The sequence below is a fragment of the Syzygium oleosum genome, unplaced genomic scaffold (assembly GCF_021117445.2).
Source record: "Syzygium oleosum isolate NSW1041296 unplaced genomic scaffold, Sole_v2.1 Sole_v2.04, whole genome shotgun sequence".
Classification (NCBI taxonomy): domain Eukaryota; kingdom Viridiplantae; phylum Streptophyta; class Magnoliopsida; order Myrtales; family Myrtaceae; genus Syzygium; species Syzygium oleosum.
This window is the reverse complement of record NW_026607488.1, coordinates 3,352,310-3,376,939: the sequence shown is the minus strand read 5'-3', so window position 1 is coordinate 3,376,939 and position 24,630 is coordinate 3,352,310. Positions and strand designations below refer to the sequence as shown.

The 24,630-nt window shown below is 43.8% G+C and overlaps 2 protein-coding genes and 1 non-coding gene across 3 annotated transcripts; 2 read left to right on the top strand and 1 right to left on the bottom strand.

The window, feature by feature from the left end:
- Nucleotides 1–11: 11 nt before the first annotated feature.
- TRNAD-GUC (transfer RNA aspartic acid (anticodon GUC)) lies at nt 12–83 on the bottom strand. The gene has a single exon. It is a non-coding gene; the product is annotated as a tRNA-Asp (tRNA).
- A 436-nt stretch (nt 84–519) lies between these two features.
- On the top strand, nt 520–1,907 carry LOC115688640 (NAD(P)H-quinone oxidoreductase subunit U, chloroplastic). Its single transcript, XM_030614521.2, has 5 exons — nt 520–867; nt 1,003–1,064; nt 1,168–1,260; nt 1,354–1,494; nt 1,701–1,907. Exons 1-5 carry the CDS (start codon nt 597–599, stop codon nt 1,794–1,796), a joined length of 663 nt encoding a protein of 220 aa, XP_030470381.1. The 5' UTR covers nt 520–596; the 3' UTR covers nt 1,797–1,907.
- A 7,376-nt stretch (nt 1,908–9,283) lies between these two features.
- On the top strand, nt 9,284–23,686 carry LOC130138044 (transcription factor MYB23-like). The gene is made up of 3 exons (XM_056310964.1): nt 9,284–9,422; nt 22,896–23,025; nt 23,230–23,686. Exons 1-3 carry the CDS (start codon nt 9,284–9,286, stop codon nt 23,684–23,686), a joined length of 726 nt encoding a protein of 241 aa, XP_056166939.1.
- Nucleotides 23,687–24,630: the final 944 nt, after the last annotated feature.

The following is a 24,630-nucleotide window of genomic DNA, read 5'->3' as shown; positions in this document are numbered from 1 at the left end:
AAAAGAGAAGACGCCGTTGCCGGGGATCGAACCCGGGTCACCCGCGTGACAGGCGGGAATACTCACCACTATACTACAACGACCTTGTTGTTCTAGTTGTAATTGTAGTTATAATTTAAATTAATTTAATTTCAAATTAAAGGGTTGTTTCCTTTCTAGGTAAAATGACACTAGCAGCCCCTAAACTGGCCAATATGCAGTGTGGTCCATAAACTTTTAATTTGTTCAATTGATCGATGAACTTTTGATACATGTTCAATATAGTCTCTAAACTTGAATAAATTGAAGGACTACATTGAATATCTTTATGTAGTTCAATATACCAAAAGTTTGGGGATCACATCGAACAATTACACGTTGGGTTAAAATTTATGGATCATATTAAATTAATTGAAAATTCGAGGACCACATTACACGAACCAAATTTAAAGATTATTTGTGTCATTTTCCCTTATGCTTGCATTACATGTGCGGATAACGTTCCTCTGGTTAGAGGCCGTCGCTTATCTCCCTCTCTCTCTCTCTCTCTCTCTCTCTCTCTCAAATTTTTAGCAACACCGCAGTGGAAACATTCCAATCGGTGTGGTGAGCAGAAGATGGCTCTGTCCACCGCTTCCACCATATCCATCCCATGCCGACCTTCTCCATCCCCATCGTCTTCCTCCTCGTTCCCGCTCAACACTGCTCTTGCGTTCCCTAGCAAGCCCAGGAGGTCAATCCTCACCGCAAGCTCGTCCGGCGACACCCCAACTGAGACCAACCCGGTGACAACAGAGAGCGACGCCTCGGAAAGCTCCATCGAAGCTCCTGACTTGGCCCCTTCTCTGATCTCCGCGCTCAACGTGGAACGAGCCCTTCGCGGCATCGGTGAAGACTCCATCTCTAGCTCTCAATGTTTTGGTTCTTTGCGGGGTGGCTATTTCAATTGTGTCCCGCTTGAGCTTTTGTTCGGGAAGAGGAGGTAAAGATGCGAACTTGATTGGTTTTGGTTTTGGAATGCAGCCATCACGGACGTGGATCATTACGGTAGGCTCGGGCTCCCAAGAAAATGCCCCTACGATCAGGTCCACCTCATGTGCCCCAGGATTCAGGCACTCTGATTTCCCTTTTCGAAGAATGTCAAGAGTAATGTTCATGTTCTCTGACTGTCTGCATGGAAACGAGCAGGTGGCTGGGGCGTACAAGAAGAAGGTGGAAGAAGTGAAGAGCGAGGAGGGGCTCGAAGAAGACGAGCTCAACGAGAAACTGGAACAACTGAAAGTGAGAGATGAGAGGGTATACAGTTCGAGATTATGCATGAGAATGTAATAATGTTTGACGATTTGATGTCGTGGGTATGCAATGTTCGGACAGGAGTCGTACAGGATACTGTCGTCCGTGGAAGAGAGGAGACTGTACGATTGGAGCTTGGCCAGGAGCGGGAAGCCGGACAGATACATGTGGCCTTTCGAGCCCGACATTACTCAGACCCCTACACAATCTCCTCCTCCGCCGGTGTGCTCAATCAAACTGCTCCATCTTTGCTCAATCTCATGTTTTTTTTAATCTGTCCGAAAGGGCTTCTACTTTTTGCTTAATCTAGACCTTGCAACGCGCACATTTTGAATTTGTTCGATGTCAAGTTGCTCGGGTAGTCTTGAATGGAATGTCGATATACTTTAACGAGTTCATTCGCTGAGAGTCTGAACTCTGTGATGCAGGAGCCGGAGGATGAGGGGCCGACGAGACTTGTGGGTTACTTCATGCTTGGATGGGTGGTATTGTCCTTCGTATTATCAATTGCTCTCAATCGATAGTTCCTCGGACGATGTATGGAATTTATAAAACATATCTCCCAAAGAGAGATCTTGAATTGGATGAAGCATGGATCTTGAATTGGTACTAAATCATAATAATTCTTATTAGAACCCAATGCCGCCAAAGATTGATCTACCAATATCATGGTTGATCTGGGTATTGGAAAGACTATCTTTCTTTATTTTGATTTTCATATTCGTCTCAGTATATCTCGAGATGATTTGTTAAGTTTGCAAGAAAGTGCCATTTCGATCGGTGCGGAATCACCTCTATCACTACTAACATTACGATGGTCGACTTTGGTTGTATCATGCCTCACCATTCAGCCCTGGACTTCCCGATCCTACGTAACCTTAAATGACATGCTTTTTGATGGACAAAAACTTTGCCATTGAGAAATCACTTCTATTTAAAAAATAATGCAACTTCACGAAGGTAAAATTTGGAGCATGCACATTTTGATACTTTCATATTTTATAATGTCGTATCACTCACAAATATATGAGCCTGAACAATGTGCTCTAGTTGTAGATGGACAGGGCAGCACCACAAAATGTTGCAAATTCGACTCGGTCCAATGCTCAATTCCACCAGCTAAATATTTGTTTTCTACGTAACCCAACAGTCGAGTTGACAAAGTAATTCATTTTATCGAAAATTGACTCCATTCAACTCGTCTCTATGATCAAAATCTTGTTCGTACAACTTAGCGATGATATGTGCACAATAATCAATATTGATCTACTTTTTCATCTCACTAAATTTATAAATTATTAATAGGTCCAACCAGACAATACCACGAGCAACAATCGAGAAACTGCACAATAGATGTGCTTGAAACTCATGTACTTGGCCCAACCCATACCATCCCTACAGGTCAAGAATCATTCAGGCAGAAATGATGGTCCCATAAGCTCGTTACTTTTCTTATTTTGAGTTTTTCATTATTAGCTTAATTAACACATAGTTCACCTCAACCAATCAAACGCTTTTATGCACATCTCTCGAGAGCCAACGAAAATTCATGGAAGAGTTGAGTGGCTTATAACCCAATTCAGCCAATACCTAAAGGTCGGTCATTTTGAAACTGGTGTATTGAGTTTTATAAGCTCTTGACCCATCTTGTATGCTCTAGTGGGCTTCTGCCAATGAGCTTATTTATACATCTACTCTCTCTCATCGTTGCTTTACTAATAAAAAAAATTAACACATAGTTAACATTCATTGAAAATAGACATAGGGGATAGACAATACCTATTGGTCGTAAAATTGACCTCGCAAGGACCAAGTTGTGTGATGAGGAAAAGCTTCGTTATTTTCTTCGGAAGATTTTACTATTCCGTTCAACATAAAATAATTTTTTTCAGTGTTCGTACATTTGTTAAAAAGTTGGTAAGTGTAAAAAATATTATTGGTAAAAAAAAGTTTCCGTGCACATGATTTATCGATAGTTTGTTGGTAACTTATCGATTCTTTAATGAAAAGATTTTGACACTTTCTCCACAAAAGTAGCAAAACATATATGCACTAATATATTTACTACTTATAAAAAAAAATTGATAACTTCATAAAAATGTTGGTAAGTTACCAATAAATTTCCCGATACAAAAATTACCAGTCCTTTCTTTTACTAACAATTTTTTTTTACATTTAACAATATATATTGAAATTTACCGACACTGAGAAAAACACGTATTAATTTGAAGCATGGAAGTATAAAGGTCTGCTGGTTTCTTGAATCTCACTGTCACTTAACAAAAAGATCAAACTCGCAAATCCATTGCAACGACTTATTAAGTTTACCTTGCAAGAAGGTTGGGTGGGCTTTGCTGGCCAAAAGAAAGAAGTTTACGTGGCTTTGCCTTTGATGTGCTTCTGAAGATGTGTGTTGCCTAGAAGTGTCCACTTTAGCGATGCTTTCCCACAATTTAGTCAAAATCTTTCTAAAATTCGACCATTTTCAACCGCCAGATGTCCTTTTCTCACACAATTTTGTTATTATATGCAAGTACATTATCCCTACAAGAGTTGCCCGAACACCGTAAAAGTGTCATAAAAGTATTAAACCTACTGCAATGGTACCAAACTAGTCGTAAATCTGTTTTTGGTGTCAGTCTAGTCCTAAACCTTTTAACATAGTGTCAATTCAGTCATTCAGACTAATTTTGGTTGGATATTGCTGATGTGGATACTGTCTGGTTTACGTGAATAATATTTAATAATATTTTAATTATTTTTTCATTATTTTTTCTGATTATTTATTATTTTTTCTTTCTTCTTCCTTTTGCCATTGACCGACCATCGGCCATCGTTAGGTAGGCTGGCCTCGCCCAAGTGAGGGTCGTCGCCGGCCGGCTAGGCGAGGCTGAGCCTCAGCAAGGGCTTCCCTTGCCACTGGCGAGGTCGGCCTCGCCTGAATGAGTCTCAGCGAGGGCTCTACTCTCCAAATCTGGCGACGCCGGCCCTCACCCATGCCACGACGGCCTCATCGAGCGTCGCTCGCACCAAGGCGACATGGTAACTAACTCAAATTAAAGTTGGTAAATTAAAAAAAAATCCAAACCTACGTTGATAACTAACTCAAAAGTTGATAACCCTTAAGTAGTTGATAATTAGTCTGAGAAAAGTTGATGAATCATTAAAATTAAAGTTAGTAATTTCATATGAAAGTTTGCATAATGCTTAATTAAGAAAGAGAAATAAAAATTGGTAATTAAAATAAATAAACTTGGCAAGTAACTCAAATGTGAGTTGGTAATCCAAAACTAGTAGATATTACAGAAAATTTGTATGTTATTCTAATTAAGTTTGATAATTTCTTAGAAAAGTAGGTAAATTTAAAGCATTGCTTGCACATAAAAGTTAAAATGATTATAAAACTTGAAAAATGTTAAAAAATTAATAAATATTGATAAGTAATTCAAATGATAATTGGTAACCAATATATGTTAGTTTAAAGGGAGAAAAGTTTGTGAGTTACGCTAATTTATGTTGGTAATCTTTGAAAAGAGTTAGTAGATGTTAGGTTGCTAGCCAATGCAAATAAAAATTGAAAATTCAATGGAAAGTTGATAACTTGAAAGAAATAAATGTTGGTAAATTACTTAAATGAGATTTGGTAACTCAAAACTAGGTGGTCCCTAATCTAATATGACAAAAGTTGGTTAAACACTTTAATTTAGATTCGTAATTTTAAATTAGTAAATTTAAAGTGTTGGTAAGTTCATGTAATAAAAGTTGATAAGTTAGAACAAAAATTACTAACTTGCAAACTGTAAAAATTAATAATTTCATGAAAATGTCGTTAAATTAGCAACAAATTACTTGAAAAAATATCACCAACCATTTTTTATCAGTATTTTTTTGACACTTAGGAACAATAACTGAAATTTATTATAAGCACGGAGAAAAAAATTCATACTTTTTTTTTGTATAGAACAATGGAATTTTACATAAATTAGATATACTCTGATTTTTTTAGGGGGGCCAAATTTCTATAACCCCAAGATCTCTCTAGAGAACATCTCAAGAACACTCCATAACCAAGTAAGGTTCTCCGTCAAAACTATTTTATATCACCTTGGAGTGAATGACAATATACTTACGAGTTACCTACGCCACATGACATATTTTATCATCAACCTCCTCTTTGTAACCCTCTTTAAATGGAGAAAATTTGTTGTGTAACCTACACCACATGACATATTGACGGACTATTATTCATCCAATCAAGTATTTTCATTTGCTTTCAACTTTGGACACTCATTGAAAATAATGGCACATTATTTTAAATGATTGATACTGCATTGTTATGTCACTAAATAGAGATGTTGTATTAGCTTCTTCATTTCTAAGCTAAGCTCGATTCAGTGGCAAAGTAAGACATTCGATTCAACTTCTTAATTCAAGTCTTTGTTTATGCTTTTTTACGTATTTTCATATCAATGTGTCACGTCGAAAATTTTGTAAAATACGAAGAACGTGCAATAAACAATACTTAACCCACCCATGGATAGCTCAGTTGGGTAGGGCGTACTTGAGATTGTGTGGTTAGGCGCACTGGTCCCAGATTCGATTCCCCAGTTGAGCACTTGTGATTTAAGTGGGGGGCCATGGCCGTAGGTTGCTATACTAGTCTCCCCTGAGGGATAATTGAGGTGCGCGCAAGCTGACCCGGACATCTCGGTTACAAAAAAAAAACAATACTCTGTGTTTTTTTTCTTTTTTTAGCCAAGATTTTCCTGGACACTTACAGACATTAGGCCAAGTAAGTAATTTTTTACATCAAGAGGCTCGACAAGTTTGGCAGTTTTATTGATGGTTGCTGACCGACATCAATTAATAAAGTCACTCGGATATCCGTACATTGAATTTCGGGGCTTAAGTTGACCACTACACAATTCCCGACCGTAGATAATAGTAAGGACAAATTAATTAATTTAAACTTCTATTTTGCCGGGAGCATATGCATGCATATCCACAGAGAAAATTGTAAAAAGTTCTAAAATTATTATAAGGCTGCTAATTAAGTTTTAAATTCTACAATTTAGTCAATGTAATCGTAAACCCTTTAAAGATTTCTCAATATTGTCCATCTGACCAATTTATATGGGAAATTGCTGACGTGGCGGTCTAATCAGCGGCAACCATCCTACGTATCATAGTTGACGATTTAACGTGTCCTACTTCACTCAAAATGATGTCGTTTTGAGAAGTTTTTTCTTTTCTTTTCCTTCATCGTTGATCTTCCCAAAAAGAGCCGGCAGGGCTTCGGTGATGGGATCATTATAAAACTAAAGAGTTGGACAAGGGCAAGTATTTCAAGAGTTTCACTTTACCAGCAGGACTTAAATTGAGGCGAGAGCTAGCCCTCTTACTCTTAAACCATGAGGTTGCAAAATACATGTAATTATGATTGATCAACACAACTATATATGTTCGCTTTTACGATGAAGTGACTTCATCAAGCATTAGTTTCTACATTGTTTCTCGAAAAGCAATGAATCCTTATATATGATGCATTGGAACATGCAAGAGATGCTTGTCTAGTGACGAAGTTATATATTTTTTGGGACACACGTCATGTGTGAATGCTTTTTCCCTTAAAATTTTATGTTACAACTCCCAACAAGTTCCATACACCGATACCCCAATTCAGAGGATTATGCACGTTGTTGGTAGGATTAGGCCGGGCGACGTCTAATTTTCGATCGAGTTGGAAATAACGCCTCGATCAACTACGCCAGCTCCAAAGATTTTCTTTAAAACATTTTAGGAAACTAGTTAATAATGCATACATAACATGGTCTTTAACACATCCTCCATTCAAAATGTTAAAATATGTCTCGAATTTGAGCCCGATAGACGAAATCCGATCCGAAATTAAATATTATTTGCGGAAGTTTGAATATTTCGAATTGAGTATTTTACGGATGTCCGACGGTAAGCAAAGGAAAAAAAAATATGAAATCAAATTCCGAATTGAAGTTGGAATGTGCATCGGGGCCATTGCCCATTGAAACAGGAAAGTCAAACATAGAGCTTCTACGTTGAAGTTGGTCAACAAAGAAAGAAAGGAAAGGATCTTGTGCCCAAGTGGAAAGGCTGGATTTTGTTTCCTGATCCTAATCTGCGTGGACTTCTTTTGTTGACCAACATGGGACTACTTTTCAGGCGTTGGATATACATGTATATATATGTTTATGGTCAGGGGATGCTTTTAGCAAAGACTTCTTGAAGCGCCGCTCCGCAAGCGAGTGCTTGGTCGTGGGTTCGTGATTTTATTCGTGGAATTACACCAAGAGTTTAAGTGTTCGTAGCGATTAAATCTTGTGTTAAGATTTGTGTATAATTCTTTTGCGAGATTGAGAGATTATTTCGCGAGGAATTATGAGGCTAAACACTGCGTGAGTTACTGGGTGTAATTGAGACTTGGGAAACACTTAGAGTGTTTGAGTGACTCGAGTGTGGTTGTAATCTCCGTTGTATCGCTTGATCTATAGTGGAATTCCGTGCTGCTCTCCCCATGGACGTAGGTCACTACGACCGAACCACGTAAATCTGGTATCCTATTTATTTTCTTATTCTGTCAAATTTATTGTTCGATCGCTTGACTTCCACAACACAAAATTTTCTCTCAATTAACGAGGTCGGATCCTATGTAACATCACTCTCTCCAAATCGGCCAAGAACCAAAAAGTTACCTGCATGTGCCACAAAATTAAGTAAGTCACAGTTTGTGCACCTCTCTTTTTTACATGATTGGACTCGCTTTAATCATAATTATACACGTTATGCTGTTATATTATATGCAACATAAAAAAAACGACAATACAGAAACCGTACTTTCTCCACATGATGTATGGCTTAATGAATTTGGGAAATTAAATATTCTTTGAGCTGTACGAGGCTCCTATATATAATAAGAATGTGGTGAAACATGTGACTACAAATTAAGAATGCAAACCCAACATAAAGGTCAGAATCGGTTGAACACAAAGGTGGTCTGATATAAAGGGAAATGCGCCAGCTCAATTCATGTCTTCTTGCAAACATTTTGATTTTTGATTGGTTTATGTTGCCAGGAATATTCTTGAGGGTGTTCAATGTTAATTTATTTGTGGGTTAGTGGTTTCCTCACTATTGTCGTAATGCACCTAATTATTGTCCTTTCGAGGCAAAGAAAATGTTCATACAAAACTCAAGCTCTAGCTTAGAATTTGATTTTTAGTTTTATCGTTTTATGAATACATTCATATGTTTGACATAAGCAGTATCTAACTACTTGTTTACATTTATAAGTTGTGATTAAGCATTACAATGTTGTGTTAACCTCGATTTAGGTACCGGGCGCCCACTTGAAGCGGGTTCCACTAAAATCGGCTTTGGAGCCTTTGAGCATTTCTACCGATCCCAAAGCGATTATGTGTCCAGGATGAATTGCTAGTTAGTAACTCAAAGAAATTCCAAAATCGGCCCGGGAACCAAAATGATTACGTCAGTCACAACCTTTTGGTCCGGGTCTCTTAAAAATTCATTGAATGCAATAAACTTATGAGTGTACTTACATAGAAAAATTTCATGAGTGTACAACCAACCACCATTCTAATAGTTCAAAACAAATAGATCTTGTCCTTGAATTATAGGAAAACCATATCTACCGGTCAAAACCATACTTTTACTCGATACCACTGAGTATATCAAAATTGCAAGTGAGTGTCTCAAAAAAGTAGCTTTTGGTTTCCCGTTCTACATAATTTATTAATGTTTGATGCACGTTGCTGTTCTGTTTAAGGTAACAATTCTGTTTGCCTCTCTTTCTCTAAGTGAGGACAGAGTGATTCAATATAATAAGCTGTGTTCACGTCAATGGCACACGAAACAGTCTCTATAAAATCAGTCATCGTCAAGACAGTTACCATTAGAATGAGAGAGAGAGAGAGAGAGAGAGAGAGAGAGAGAGAGAGAGAGAGAGAGAGAGAGAGAGATGGGCAGAAACCCCAGTAATGGTAAAGATGGATTGAAGTTCAAGAAAATAGCTTGGACAGTCGTTGAAGACCAAATCCTCATCGATTACGTCAAAGATAATGGTCAAGGGAGATGGGATAAAGTTCGTAAGGCAACAGGTGAGTTACGGCCTTTAGGATTTTTTCTATTTTTCTCTTTGCAGACTACCATGTGGACAAAAAAAACAGTACTGTTAATGATAGGAGTGCCATCTATTTAGATAAATACCGATAATTCATTAAGTGCACCAATATGCTGCATTTGATATATAAATATAAGGTCCAACATATTGTTTTCCAATAGATCTTGAATGCCTGAAAATTTTTTATGGGCGACGGGTAAACACGAGACATAGTGTGCAGTCCAGTGAATAAGTTTCATCTAAAGTCCTACAATAAAATTCCAAGTACAGGACATTACACTTCGTAGTTTTCAATGAATCCAAGTTATTTAGCCATAGCAAATGGTCTGAAAATTTCTTCTTTTTTCTTATCCTCTGGAAAAGTATCCTTCATTTATGAGAGTAAATCCTATCATGTGCTTATATTTACTTGTTTTATATCTCCTAATCACTGAAAATAATAGATAAAATTGATGTGTAGGTAGGGACTTTTAATTTGTTCAATATACTCCATAAACTTTAACCCAATGTTCAATGTGGTCCATGAACTTTTAATTTGTTCAACTTGGTCCATGAACTTTTAGTAAATGTTCAATTTAGTCCCTGAACTATATGAAAATGTAAAATATAGTCTTTGAACTTGAATTAATGGAAGGACTACATTGAATATTTTTATAAAATTTAGGGACTATATTAAACATATACCAAAAGTTCAGGGATTACATTAAACAAATTGAAAGTTCATGGACTATATTGAACATTGGGTTAAAGTTCAAGGACTACATTGAACAAATTAAAAGTTCATGTACCAAATTACACATTGAGTCAAAGTTCAGGGACCGTTTGTGTCATTTTTGTCACGCCCCGCACCCTACGAGCGCGTGATCATCCCGCGATGGTCGATCATTGAACGCGACGTCCCAGGACGCGTCGCCGACCCAAACGAAACACTCAACAATAAAAGCAAGCGGAAGCGAAACTAATTAACCCAGACAATAAACAACGACAAAGGGATAGTGCGAAACAATAATTGCATACCATCATAAAATAGCCACTATACAAAACGATAACTCGGGCTACCAATTTAGAACCACAGTTTTCAAAAGGGGGCGGTGGTTGACAAACTTATCTCCTCTACAAAAGGTACTCAAAAGACAGGGTAAATGATCTATTCTTCAATCCCCGTGGTGCTCGCGGCGGCGTCTCCAAATCGATTACGGTCGCGGATCCGAAATGGTTATATAATAACCGTGAGAACGAGTCTCAATAAGCAACCCCTAAACCCCACGTAGGCCAATGCGTACCCGGACAAGTCATACATGCAATCTACCCCATAACATATAAAATTCACATAATTGTACTTACCTCGTCATCAAGTCCATGCCAACTCTACACGTTAGTCGTCACGTGATAAGGCAATAATATTAATTAAATAGCACATCACAAATCGCTCAAACACCAACCACACTTTCACTCAATCACTCCAACTAATTCAACCACCAATTCAATCACACTCAATTCGCATGCGTGGCCGAGCAACTTTCTCACGACCTCCCGTGTCCTTTCACACGGCCCGCGTCAACACGCCTCGAGCCGGCCCTCGAGATCAAGCCGGGCTCGGTCCCCGTAACCACGCCTCGGGACATTTCTCTCGACCCGCGTAACCACGCCTCGTGTCCTTACTTGCCTTTCTAGCCACACCCGCGTAACCACGCCTCAGGTTGGCAGCCCTCAGATCAAGCCGGGCTCAGTCCCGCGTAACCACGCCTCAGGACATTTCTCTCGACCCGCGTAACCACGCCTCAGGTCCTTACTTGCATTTCTAGCCACACCCGCGTAACCACGCCTCAGGTTGGCAGCCCTCAGATCAAGCCGGGCTTCGTCCCTCACTGGACATTTCACACTTTCCCACGACCCGCGCTACTGCGCCTCAGGTCAGCCCTCAGATCAAGCCGGGCTTTTCTCATGCACATGCACCACAATACAAAATTCACCATGCTCTTAGTCATATAAATCAATTTCAATCACCACCCATTCACCAATGTTAATCTAGCACGCCACATCAGTCAACTCAATTCATGCTCCCGACATCGGTCCACCGACCCGACATTCAAGTCAACACATTCAATAAATTCCAATTCACCCACAAGCGCCACGACAATTCAGTCATGCTATTTACCTCAGTCAATCACTAAATTAGCCACACAATTATCACCACAATAATTCATCAATTAGGCACACTCAATCTAATTAGCCCATGCCTAAATTAATTCCTAACCCGGTACTAATCACATCCTAAACAAGTCTAAAAATACCCAAAGTACTAGGTAGGATTTAGGAAGTCACTTACCTAAGTTTGGCCCGGAAAAGTCGGCTCAGGGCCCAAAATAGCCCGGGTGAACAAGACGGACCGGGCGCGGCGCGGCCAACAGTGCTCGGTGGCCGGCCAACGCGGCACAATGGCCGATCGGCGTGCCTGGCGCGCGGGCGCGATGGCCGAACGGCGTGCCCGGGGGCGCACGGGCGAACGGACGAGCGACGCGCCTAGTCGGATGGGCGACGCGCCCGGTCGGACGGGCACGGCACCGGGCGAGCTCGGCCACGGGCGTGGCGACGGGCGCGGGCACGGGCGCAGGCGTGGGCGCGGCTTGGTCGCGTGGGCGACGAGCGGCCACGGCCCGGGCTGGTGCCGACCGGGGTGGCTGGTTGGCGGGGCGGCGACGGCGGCGACGCGGCGGTGACGGCGGCTGCGGCGGCGACACGGCGGGCAGGCGAGCTGAACGGGGAGAAAAAGAGTGAGCCGGGGGGTGAGGATGAGGGAGAGAGGGATCGAGGCCGAGGGGAGGTGGCGAACCGGCGGCGACGGGGCAGCAAGCGGCCTCAGCGGGCAAAGCACGGGCACGCCCGACCGAACCGGCGGCGCCCGAATCGGGCGAACCGCGACGGCCGGACGTGGCGAGCTCGAGCAGTGGTTGGGTCGCTCGCTCGCGGCGGCGACGGCGACGGTCGGTGCGCGCAGGGCAGGACGACGGCGGCGATAGCCCGAGCACAATGGCGTGGCCGGCCGGGGCGAGCAGCGCGGAGGCGAAGCACGCGGTGGGCTCGAGCAGCAAGCCGGGCGCGAGTGGAGGGAGAGACCCGGTCGGTCGGGGCGGCGGCGGGGACGGTGCGGCGGTCGAGCTGGCCGGCGACGGCAGCGGCGCACGGCGGTCAGGCGAGCTCGGGCAGAAGCGAAGCAGAACCAGTCGGGGCTGGGGGAGGAAGAAGGAAGAGGAAGAAGAAGAAAAGAAGAAGAGAGAGAGAGAAAGGGGAAGAAGGAAAGAGGAGAGAGAGAGTGTCGTGGGTCCGCATGGGCGGAGACGTGCGCGGCCGAGGAGGAGAAAAGAGAAAGGAAAAGAAAGAGAGAGGGCGAGAGAGAAAGAGAGAGAGAGGGAGAGAGACGTGCGCGAAGGGACGTTGCACGGGGGTGGGTGGCGCGGCGCAGAGGAGAGAGAGGAGAGAGAAGAGAGCCAAAAAGTCAATGCGTACTCGAGCGCGATCCAACGGACACGGTTCAAAATCGAAAAACGATCTAACGATCCGCAAAAATCCAAATTAATATTATAGGATAAATGGCCAAAATAAAATAACTCAAAACACACTACGAGGGAGGTCTACTAGTCCAAATTCGCACCCGGTCAAAAATCCACTTTCTCACTATTCCTGATAATCTCGACGTTGGCCACAACAATATCGACACCGTCCAATTTATTTCTTCCCGAAACTCCCGAAAATCGACTGCCAAGTTCGAGGTCTAAATAACGGCCAAATTCGATCGAATGCGATTCTAGCGAAATCTCAAGATTTAAAAATAATAACCGGGAGTGATCAGTTCCCGGGCGAGATTTTTATTATAAGCGCACTGACGAAATACCCGTTTTATAAATCCCAAAAATGGGCCAAAATTCGGAATGTCACAACTCTTCCCCCCTTACAAAAATTTCGTCCTCGAAATTTACAATTCAACCCAACTATTCAAACAAATGAGGGTACTGGTGTCGCATCAACTCTTCACTTTCCCACGTCGCACCTTCAGTTCCATGGTGCTCCCAAATCACCTTGACCATCGGAATTTTCTTGTTCCGCAGCACTCTTTCTATTCTGTCTTCGATCCGAACTGGCTTTTCCACATACGACACTCGTCGTCCATGTCTATCTCTTCGTAGTTCAAGACGTGGGTCGGGTCCGGTTCATACTTTCTTAACATTGACACGTGGAATACGTTGTGCACTTGAGACAAATTTGGTGGTAGCGCGAGACGGTAGGCCAGGGTACCAATTCTCTCTAAGACCTCGAATGGGCCCACGTACCTCGGGCTCAACTTCCCTTTCTTACCAAACCGAGATAATCCTCTCATAGGCGATACCTTGAGGAAAACGTGGTCCCCCACTTGAAATTCCAAAGGCCTACGTCTCCGGTCCGCATAATTCTTTTGGCGGCTCGAGCGGTCTTAAGCCTATCCCGAATTATCTTGATCTGCTTTCGACCGATTCTTGAACCAACTCGGGACTCGTGATGCTCCTCTCACCAACTTCATCCCAACAAACCGGTGTTCTCGCAAGCCCCGCCATAAAGTGCCTCGAATGGTGCCATTCTCGATACTTTGCTTGGTAGCTATTGTTGTAGGCGAATTCCACCAAATGTAGCGTTCCTCCCAACCACCCTTAAAATCCAAAACACATGCTCGCAAATGTCTTCCAAGGTCCGAATCGTCCTTTCGACCGGCCATCCGTCCGGGGATGATAGGCCGTGCTAAAGCGTAACCGTTCCTAATGCCGCATGAAGACTTTTCCAAAAGGCGGCAGTAAATTTAGGATCACGGTCTGAAGTGATTGTCACTGGCACTCCGTGCAGACGGACTATTTGTCGCACGTAAATCTCGGCATACCTTTCCAAGGCGAAGTCCTTTCGTACAGGTAGAAAATGTGCTGACTTTGTCAATCGGTCGACTATCACCCAAATCGAATCATGACCCCTTTGACTTCTCGGTAATCCCATTACAAAGTCCATCGTGATGTGTTCCCATTTCCACTCGGGAATTTCCAATGGCTGCAACATACCACCCGGCTTACAATGTTGTGCCTTCACTTGCTGACATGTTAAACACTTGGCCACGTGCTTGGCTACGTCCACTTTCATGCCGTTCCACCAATAATGCTGTCGCAAGTTCTGATACATTTTCGTACTACCCGGGTGAATACTGTAATTGCTACGGTGTGCTTCAGACAAAATCTCTTCCTTCAGTTCTGTATCACTGGGTACACATAACCGTCCACGGAACTTTAGAATTCCATCCTCGGATACCTGAAAATCCGATTTCCTTTTTGTGGCATCCATACTCAAAATCTTCTGAGTCTCCGGGTCCGTCGATTGTAAAGTCTTAATCTTAGTCTGTATTTCTGGTTCAATCCTCAGCGCTGCAAGTAGACTCGAGACATGACTCACTTCAAACTTAAATTCTGAATCCCGAACTCCCTCCAACAGAGTCCACTCCTTGACCATCATATGCGCGATGCTCGATTTCCGACTCAGTGCATCCGCTACCTTATTAGCTTTTCCAGGGTGATACATAATCTCGCAGCGTAATCCTTAAGGAGTTCCATCCAACGGCCTGCCTCATATTTAATTCCTTTTGGGAGAACAAGTACCTTAAACTTTGATGGTCCGTATAAATCTGAAATTTCTCCCCACACAGGTAGTGTCTCCAAATCTTAAGAGCGAAAATAATCGCGGCCAATTCCAAGTCATGCGTCGGATAGTTCTGCTCGTGTGGCCTCAACTGTCGCGATGCGTATGCCACTACTTTCCCGTGTTGCATTAGCACGCATCCTAATCCTCTCAACGACGCGTCACTGTAAATCTCATATCCTCCCGGGCCTGACGGGATCGTTAACACTGGCGCGGTCGTCAATCTCTGTTTTAATTCTTGGAAGCTCCTTTCGCACTTATCCGTCCATTCAAACCTCATCTCCTTCTTTAGTAACCGCGTCAACGGCGTCGCTAATGCCGAAAACTTCTCCACGAAGCGTCTATAATAACCTCGCTAGTCCGAGGAAGCTCCGAACCTCGGTTCTGTTGTCGGTCTCGGCCAATTCGTGACGGCTTCAATCTTTGTCGGGTCCACCGCAATTCCTTCTCCGGATATCACATGTCCTAAGAACGCCACTTGGTGAAGCCGACTCGCACTTACCGAACTTAGCGTAGAGTGCGTGTTCCCTTAAGGTCCGTAGAACCTTTTCCAAATGTACCTCGTGCTCGGCGGAACTCTTTGAATACACCAGAATATCATCTATGAACACGATCACAAACTGATCTAAAAATTCCTTGAATACCCGATTCATTAAATCCATAAAGGCTGCAGGGCGTTCGTCAGTCCAAACGGCATTACCGTAAACTCATAGTGTCCATACCTCGTCCTAAATGCCGACTTCGGCACGTCCTCCTTCTTGATCCTCAATTGGTGATAGCCAGTCCTCAGATCGATTTTTGAAAACACCGACGCCCCTTGCAACTGATCAAATAGGTCATCAATCCTTGGCAGTGGATACTTATTCTTAATGGTCACCTGGTTCAATTGTCTGTAGTCAATGCACAACCTCAAGGATCCATCCTTTTTCCTCACGAATAACACTGGCGCTCCCCATGGAGACGCACTAGGGCGAATGAAGCCTTTGTCCAACAACTCTTGCATTTGGACTTTTAATTCCTTCAATTCCGACAGTGACATCCTATAGGGTGCTTTCGAGATCGGTTCCAACGTCCCCTGGGGCTAACTCAATCGCGAACTCCACTTCTCGATCGTGGCGTCCCGCAATTCCCGAGGAAAGACATCGGGAAAGTTGCACACCACGGCTATGTCTTCTAGTCTCGGCTCTCCGGCCGTCGAATCGATTACATTTGCCGAAAATCCTTGGCACCCTTCATCCAACATTTGTTACCTCGAGCGATGAAATCCGTGGGATCGAGGTTCCTCCTCGGTTTCCCACAAACTCAAATCTAGGATGTCCAATGGATTAAACCGGATCACCCCGCTACTACATCCATAATGCTCTCTGCTTGACTAGCCAGTCCATACCAATAATCACATCGAAGTCATGCATACATAATACCGCCAAATCTATCCTTCCTTCTCTATCACCAATCACTATTTTACAATCGGGACACCCAAACGTAATCAGCACTTTATCATTCAGCGGAGTAGTCACACACAGCATAACATCAAGCAATTTTGGCTCAATCCCAGATAATTCAACGAACTGCTCAGATATAAATGAATGCGACGCCCCCGGATCAAACAAGGCATAAGCAGCATGATCACAGAGAGAGACCGTACCTGTGACCACGCCAGGCGCGTCCTGAGCCTCCCTCCTTGCCATTGCATATACCCGTCCTTGGGCCGGCGGCCGATTCTCGAGTGGCCGGTGGATAGCTCTAATTTGATTTCCATTCCGAGGCGGCGGCGGCGGCGTGCGAGTGACCCGGCCTGCTTGTTGTTTGGACATTCTCTCATCTTATGGCCCCTTCCACCACATGTAAAACATGCTCCGCCCCTATTTGGGCAAGGTCCATTCCCGTGTTTTCCACCACACAACCTACACGGGCGTTCAACGGTTTGGCTTCCCGATATTCCTCCGAGCGGGTGGAACGAAGCGACTATTTCCCGTCATGGGTCCTTTCCCGGTTGACGGTTGTCCCTAGCCGGGGCATACCGCGATCCGAGCGGCGGCTGATCCGTCTCGATCTCGCTCAATTGCTCGAGCCCTTTCATATATCTCATTGTAGCCTCTCAAGTTCAACGAGATCATCTGGCTGCGAAGGTCCGGCTTCAGCCCATCCCGGAACCTCCTAGCTTTGTCCATCGGGTCCTCCACCATCCTAGGGGCAAATTTGGATAGTCTTGCGAACTCGGCCTCATACTGATCTACCGATCTCTGACCTTGGCGGAGCCCCATAAATTCAGCCAATTTCTGTTCTCGGGCACTTTCCGAGAAATACTTGCCATTGAAGGTCTCGGTAAAAACAATCCAATTCGGGGCGGTACCAGCGGGGAACACTTGACCCCTGGTGGCCCTCCACCAATCACTTGCATTATTCCAAGGCGATAAACCGCTAGCGTCACTTTCTCTTCCTCGCACACCCCAAAGACCTCAAAAGCTTTCTCTAGCTCTTCTACCCATCTTGGTGCAGCCTCGGGGTCGCCTCTCCCATCAAACTTCGGGGGTTTCAACCTCAGAAATTGCTCAACTAGCTTGGACATCGGCCTGTTCGCATTTACTCGCACTATACCCGGATTTCCACTAATCACATTATTCCCCTGATTTCCATTATTCCCTATGATCTCACCGGTATGCAGCAGCAGGCAGCCGCGCTCCTTTCTCCCGTCCGTCTACCCGATAATAATCCCGCTTCCTCAAGTACCCTCCACACTTCATCCAACTGGGATCCCCACAACTCCATTGCGGGGCTATACGACCTCGACCTCGACCTCTACCTCGACCTCTACCTCGACCTCGACCGCTCATCTTACCGGTCCTCACAAGGCTCACCTGCTAAATTCCACGCAGGAATTAGAAACCTAGGCCAACTACACCGCCTAAGCCCTAGGCAAGTGCATCACAACACATTTCATTAAGCGGCACCAACCACAACAACACCCAATCACAACCAACGAGTTCATGCACTTACCTCAAGTCCTGACGCACCTGCACCTCACATAATATTGCATAAAAACCACTCAGCAATCACAATCATACAGTCTGGGGTACGCATGGCCAACAAGTCTCCCTAACTAGCTACCCCAAAGTCATCGCTCCTTATCACTCCAAGCTTCGACCATCTTGGTTCGAGCTGACCTTGCTCTGATACCAAATCAACGGGGATGTCACGCCCCGCACCCTACGAGCGCGTGATCATCCCGCGATGGTCGATCATTGAACGCGACGTCCCAGGACGCGTCGCCGACCCAAACGAAACACTCAACAATAAAAGCAAGCGGAAGCGAAACTAATTAACCCAGACAATAAACAACGACAAAGGGATAGTGCGAAACAATAATTGCATACCATCATAAAATAGCCACTATACAAAACGATAACTCGGGCTACCAATTTAGAACCACAGTTTTCAAAAGGGGGCGGTGGTTGACAAACTTATCTCCTCTACAAAAGGTACTCAAAAGACAGGGTAAATGATCTATTCTTCAATCCCTGTGGTGCTCTGGCGGCGTCTCCAAATCGATTACGGTCGCGGATCTGAAATGGTTATATAATAACCGTGAGAACGAGTCTCAATAAGCAACCCCCTAAACCCCACGTAGGCCAATGCGTACCCAGACAAGTCATACATGCAATCTACCCCATAACATATAAAATTCACATAATTGTACTTACCTCGTCATCAAGTCCATGCCAACTCTACACGTTAGTCGTCACGTGATAAAGGCAATAATATTAATTAAATAGCACATCACAAATCGCTCAAACACCAACCACACTTTCACTCAATCACTCCAACTAATTCAACCAATCAATTCAATCACACTCAATTCGCATGCGTGGCCGAGCAACTTTCTCACGACCTCCCGGTCCTTTCACACGGCCCGTCAACACGCCTCGAGCCGCCCTCGAGATCAAGCGGGCTCGGTCCGCGTAACCACGCCTCAGACATTTCTCTCGACCCGCGTAACCACGCCTCAGGTCCTTACTTGCCTTTCTAGCCACACCCGCGTAACCACGCCTCAGGTTGGCAGCCCTCAGATCAAGCCGGGCTCAGTCCCGCGTAACCACGCCTCAGGACATTTCTCTCGACCCGCGTAACCACGCCTCAGGTCCTTACTTGCATTTCTAGCCACACCCGCGTAACCACGCCTCAGGTTGGCAGCCCTCAGATCAAGCCGGGCTTCGTCCCTCCCTGGACATTTCACACTTTCCCACGACCCGCGCTACTGCGCCTCAGGTCAGCCCTCAGATCAAGCCGGGCTTTTCTCATGCACATGCACCACAATACAAAATTCACCATGCTCTTAGTCATATAAATCAATTTCAATCACCACCCATTCACCAATGTTAATCTAGCACGCCACATCAGTCAACTCAATTCATGCTCCCGACATCGGTCCACCGACCCGACATTCAAGTCAACACATTCAATAAATTCCAATTCACCCACAAGCGCCACGACAATTCAGTCATGCTATTTACCTCAGTCAATCACTAAATTAGCCACACAATTATCACCACAATAATTCATCAATTAGGCACACTCAATCTAATTAGCCCATGCCTAAATTAATTCCTAACCCGGTACTAATCACATCCTAAACAAGTCTAAAAATACCCAAAGTACTAGGTAGGATTTAGGAAGTCACTTACCTAAGTTTGGCCCGGGAAAAGTCGGCTCGGGCCCAAAATAGCCCGGTGAACAAGACGGGATCGGGCGCGGGCGCGGGCCAACAGCCTCGGTGGCCGGCCAACGCGGGCACAATGGCCGATCGGCGTGCTGCGCGCGCGGCGCGATGGCCGAACGGCGTGCCCGGGGCGCACGGGCGAACGGACGAGCGACGCGCCTAGTCGGATGGGCGACGCGCCCGGTCGGACGGCACGGCACCGGCGAGCTCGGCCACGGGCGTGGCGACGGGCGCGGGCACGGGCGCGGGCGTGGGCGCGGCTTGGTCGCGTGGGCGGCGAGCCGGCCACGGCTGGGCTGGCGAGCCGGGCCGGCGGTTGGCTTGGGCGGCACGGCGGCGACGCGGCGGTGACGGCGGCTGCGGCGGCGACGCGGCGGCCAGAGCCGGGGAGAAAAAGAGTGAGCGGGGGTGAGGATGAGGGAGAGAGGGATCGAGGCTGAGGGGGAGGTGGCGAACCGGCGGCGACGGGGCAGCGCGGCGGCCTCGGCGGCAACGGACACGGGCACGCCGACCGAACCGTGGCGGGCAGCGAAGCGGCGAACAGCGACGGCCGGACGTGGCGAGCTCGGCGATGGTTGGGTCGCTCGCTCGCGGCGGCGACGGCGACGGTCGGTGCGGCGGGGGCGACGGCGGCGATAGCCAGGCACAGCTGGGCAGCGCCGGCTGGGCGAGCAGAAGCGGAGGCGAAGCACGCGGTGGGCTCGAGCAGCGAAGCCGGGCGCGAAGTGGAGGGAGAGACCCGGTCGGTCGGGCGGCGGCCGGGCGGACGGTGCGGCGGTCCGAGCTGTTGGCAGGCGACGGCAAGCGCACGGCGGTCGCGAGCTCGGGCGAGCGAAGCGAGAACCCGCCGGGGTGGGGAGGAAGAAGGAAGAGGAAGAAGAAGAAAAGAAGAAGAGAGAGAGAGAAAGGGGAAGAAGGAAAGAGGAGAGAGAGTGTCAGGGGTCTGCATGGGCGGAGACGTGCGCGGCCAGAGGAGAAAAGAGAAAGGAAAAGAAAGAGAGAGGGCGAGAGAGAAAGAGAGAGAGAGGGAGAGAGACGTGCGCGAAGGGACGTTGCACGGGGGTGGGTGGCGCGGCGCAGAGGAGAGAGAGGAGAGAGAAGAGAGCCAAAAAGTCAATGCGTACTCGAGCGCGATCCAACGGACACGGTTCAAAATCGAAAAACGATCTAACGATCCGCAAAAATCCAAATTAATATTATAGGATAAATGGCCAAAATAAAATAACTCAAAACACACTACGAGGGAGGTCTACTAGTCCAAATTCGCACCCGGTCAAAAATCCACTTTCTCACTATTCCTGATAATCTCGACGTTGGCCACAACAATATCGACACCGTCCAATTTATTTCTTCCCGAAACTCCCGAAAATCGACTGCCAAGTTCGAGGTCTAAATAACGGCCAAATTCGATCGAATGCGATTCTAGCGAAATCTCAAGATTTAAAAATAATAACCGGGAGTGATCAGTTCCCGGGCGAGATTTTTACTATAAGCGCACTGACGAAATACCCGTTTTATAAATCCCAAAAATGGGCCAAAATTCGGAATGTCACAATTTTTCTTCTTCTTTTTTTGTCACAACAGACCGTTTGTGTCATTTCTCTTTGCAGACTACCACGTGGACAAAAAAATAATAATAAATGTTCAAAAACAGTACTGTTAATGATAGGAGTGCCATCTATTAGATAAATACCGATAATTCACTAAGGACCTGTTTGGCAACTAGCAAAATAGTAAAAATTTCTGTTATTTTATTCTCAGAATCAGTTTTGGAACAGAAATCCGTTTGTTAAATTTTTTGATTCTGGGCACAAATTCTTGCAAATTTGTGCCCAGAATCAAGAATAAAAAAAAAGTAGCTTCTTGATTCTCGGATCAAAAATGAGAATCAATTTTTTTTTCTTCTTCTTTTTCTTGGTTTTTAATGTAGCTTCTAATGTCCGGCGCGAGGGCCACCCTCGCCGTATCTGGAGAGATTAAAATATTTTAATAAAAAAATATTATTAATAAAAAAATATTTTACCGGCCATGAACAAAAAAAATTATTTTACCAGCCATGGCCAGCGACTAGGCCATGAAAAAAAATATTATTAATAAAAAAATATTTTATTGGCCATGGCAAAAAAAAAAGGAAAAAAATATTTTCAATAATAATATTTTTTATTAAAATATTTTAATAAAAAATATTATTAATAAAAAAATGTTAATAAAAAAATATTTTACCGGCCATGGCCGGCGACCAGGCCATGGAAAAAAACAAAAAAAAATATTTTCAATAAAAATATTTTATCAGCCATGGCAAAAAAAAAGAACAAAATATTATTAATAAAAAAATTTTACCGGCCATGGCCAAAAATAATAAAAAAATTATTTTTAATAAAAGTATTATTAATTAAAAAATATTTTACCGGCCATGGCCAAGAAGGAGGAGAAAAAAAAAAGAAAAGAAAGAAATATTAAAATATTTAAAATATTATTAATTAAAAGAAATTTTATGTCGTTACCAAACGCATTTATGTTCTTTTATTATTTCAGGAATAGAAATTTTGGGCCGTTACCAAACGCCTTCAAATGCTCAGAATCAGTTCCCGAGCACAGAATAAAAAAGAATTATTTCTGAGCAGAATCAGTTTCCGGACACAGAATCATTGCCATGCGCACCCTAAGTGCACCAATATGCTGCATTCGATATATGAATATAAGGTCCAACATATTGTTTTCCAATAGATCTTGAATGCCTGAAAATTTTTTATGGGCGACGGGTAAACACGTTACACAGTGTGCAGTCTAGTGAATAAGTTTCATCTAAAGTCCTACTATAAAATTCCAAGTACAGGACATTACACTTCGTAGTTTTCAATGAATTCGAGTTATTTAGCCATAGCAAATGGTATGAAAATTTCTTCTTTCATTTTATCGTCTTGGAAAAGTATCCTTCATTTATGAAAGTAAATCCTATCATGTGCTTATACTTACTTGTTTTGTATCTCCTAATCACTGAAAATAATAGATAAAATTGATGTGCAGGCCTCAAGAGGTGTGGAAAGAGCTGTAGGCTCCGGTGGTTAAATTACCTAAAACCAGATGCCAAGAGAGGAAACATATCACCTGAAGAAGAAGAGCTCATCATTAGGCTCCATAAGCTCCTGGGTAACAGGTATTTGTATACTTCAAGTGATGAGCTCATCATATCTTAAAGATTGTTCTTTGAAGGAGTTATTGATGGTTATGGTAATTTACAATGTCCTTCACCTTTAACGAAAGAGAGGAACTTGACCATGTTGTTTGTCAAAGCCATTTTCAGTTCCAAAAGGACATTATAGAGATTGGCACCAACATGTGTTAGTTTATTATCTTGTAGGTGGGTTCTTATCGCGGGAAGGCTTCCTGGCCGGACAGACAATGAGATAAAGAATTACTGGAATACCACCATAAAGAAGAAGCTAGTCCAAGACAACGACAACCCGCCAATGAAGTCAAAGTGCGAGGATGATAAGCTCACAAAGAACAAGCCCCTGGACGAGACTGCGGCGGTCGAATTACGATGCAATTCGCATTGTGACAGTAAGCCGGGTAATACAGACGGTATTGTTTCAGATAGAATGACAGAACCGGTTGAAGGAAAGGGTCAGGGAGGAGATCGCGAGGACGACATGATTTCATGGGAAAACATGATGATGGACCTCAATGTGGAGGATATGAGGACGTCCGAGAATCAGCACTCTGAGCTCTTTGAAGGCAATGAAGATGGAGGGAATCAAAACGGGTGGACTTCTGATGAAATGCTGTCTAAATGGGTTGCTGAGTTGATGGGGTGATGCAAAATCCTTCCATGGTGCATCAACTCTTCGCATTCATATCGACAGAAATGCCTAACGCTTCGTTGAAATAGATCAAGAGTTTCCCTCTATTTCTCGACCCACACCCCCCACCCCCGTTTTAAGATATTTATGAGAGAATTTCACATTCCCTCCTGAAAAGTAAAATATTTATAAGATTAATTGGTAGTTATCTTGACTAGTTTCAATAATGATTTTGTTAGTTTTGTTATATCATGCGACTATAATGCATCTCAAAAAAGGACATGCACATCCCTGAAATTTTTTTAACCTTTTAGGGAACATTTTTGTAAGATAGAAATATATAAATATTAAAAGTTTATGAAAAATAAAGATATTATTAACTGATGCATTTCAGGTGACTACATGTTTTGTGAAATTGAGGGCGTCGTTCACGCCAAGGTGACATGGTAACTAACTCGAATTAAAGTTGGTAAATTAAAAAAAAAATCTAAACCTACGTTGATAACTAACTCGAAAGTTGATAACCCATAAGTAGTTGATAATTTGTTAGAGAAAACTCGATGAATCATTTAAAGTGAAGTTATTAATTTCATATAAAAGTTGGTATAAAGCTTAATTAAGAAAGATAAATAAAAATTGGTAATTAAAATAAATAAACTTGGTAAGTAACTCAAATTTGAGTTGGTAATCCAAAACTAGTAGATATTACAGAAAAATTGTAAGTTATTCTAATTAAGGTTGATAATTTCTTAGAAAAGTAGGTAAATTTAAAGCATTGCTTGCACATAAAAGTTAAAACGATTATAAAATTCGAAAATATTAAAAAAATTAATAAATATTGATAATTAATTCAAATGAGAATTGGTAACCGATTTTTTCGCCGGAAACGTTCCCGTGACGAAATATAATTCACCGAAAGTTGTTCTTCAATTTTTAATTAGAGGAGACCGGGTTCCGTG

Coding starts and splice junctions, on each gene's coding strand:
- LOC115688640 (XM_030614521.2), top strand. CDS start 597: ATGGCTCTGTCCACCGCTTCCACCATATCCATCCCATGCCGACCTTCT. Junction 868..1,002: donor ACGAGCCCTTCGCGGCATCG/GTGAAGACTCCA, acceptor TTTGGAATGCAG/CCATCACGGACGTGGATCAT. Junction 1,495..1,700: donor CACAATCTCCTCCTCCGCCG/GTGTGCTCAATC, acceptor TCTGTGATGCAG/GAGCCGGAGGATGAGGGGCC.
- LOC130138044 (XM_056310964.1), top strand. CDS start 9,284: ATGGGCAGAAACCCCAGTAATGGTAAAGATGGATTGAAGTTCAAGAAA. Junction 9,423..22,895: donor TAAAGTTCGTAAGGCAACAG/GTGAGTTACGGC, acceptor ATTGATGTGCAG/GCCTCAAGAGGTGTGGAAAG. Junction 23,026..23,229: donor CATAAGCTCCTGGGTAACAG/GTATTTGTATAC, acceptor ATTATCTTGTAG/GTGGGTTCTTATCGCGGGAA.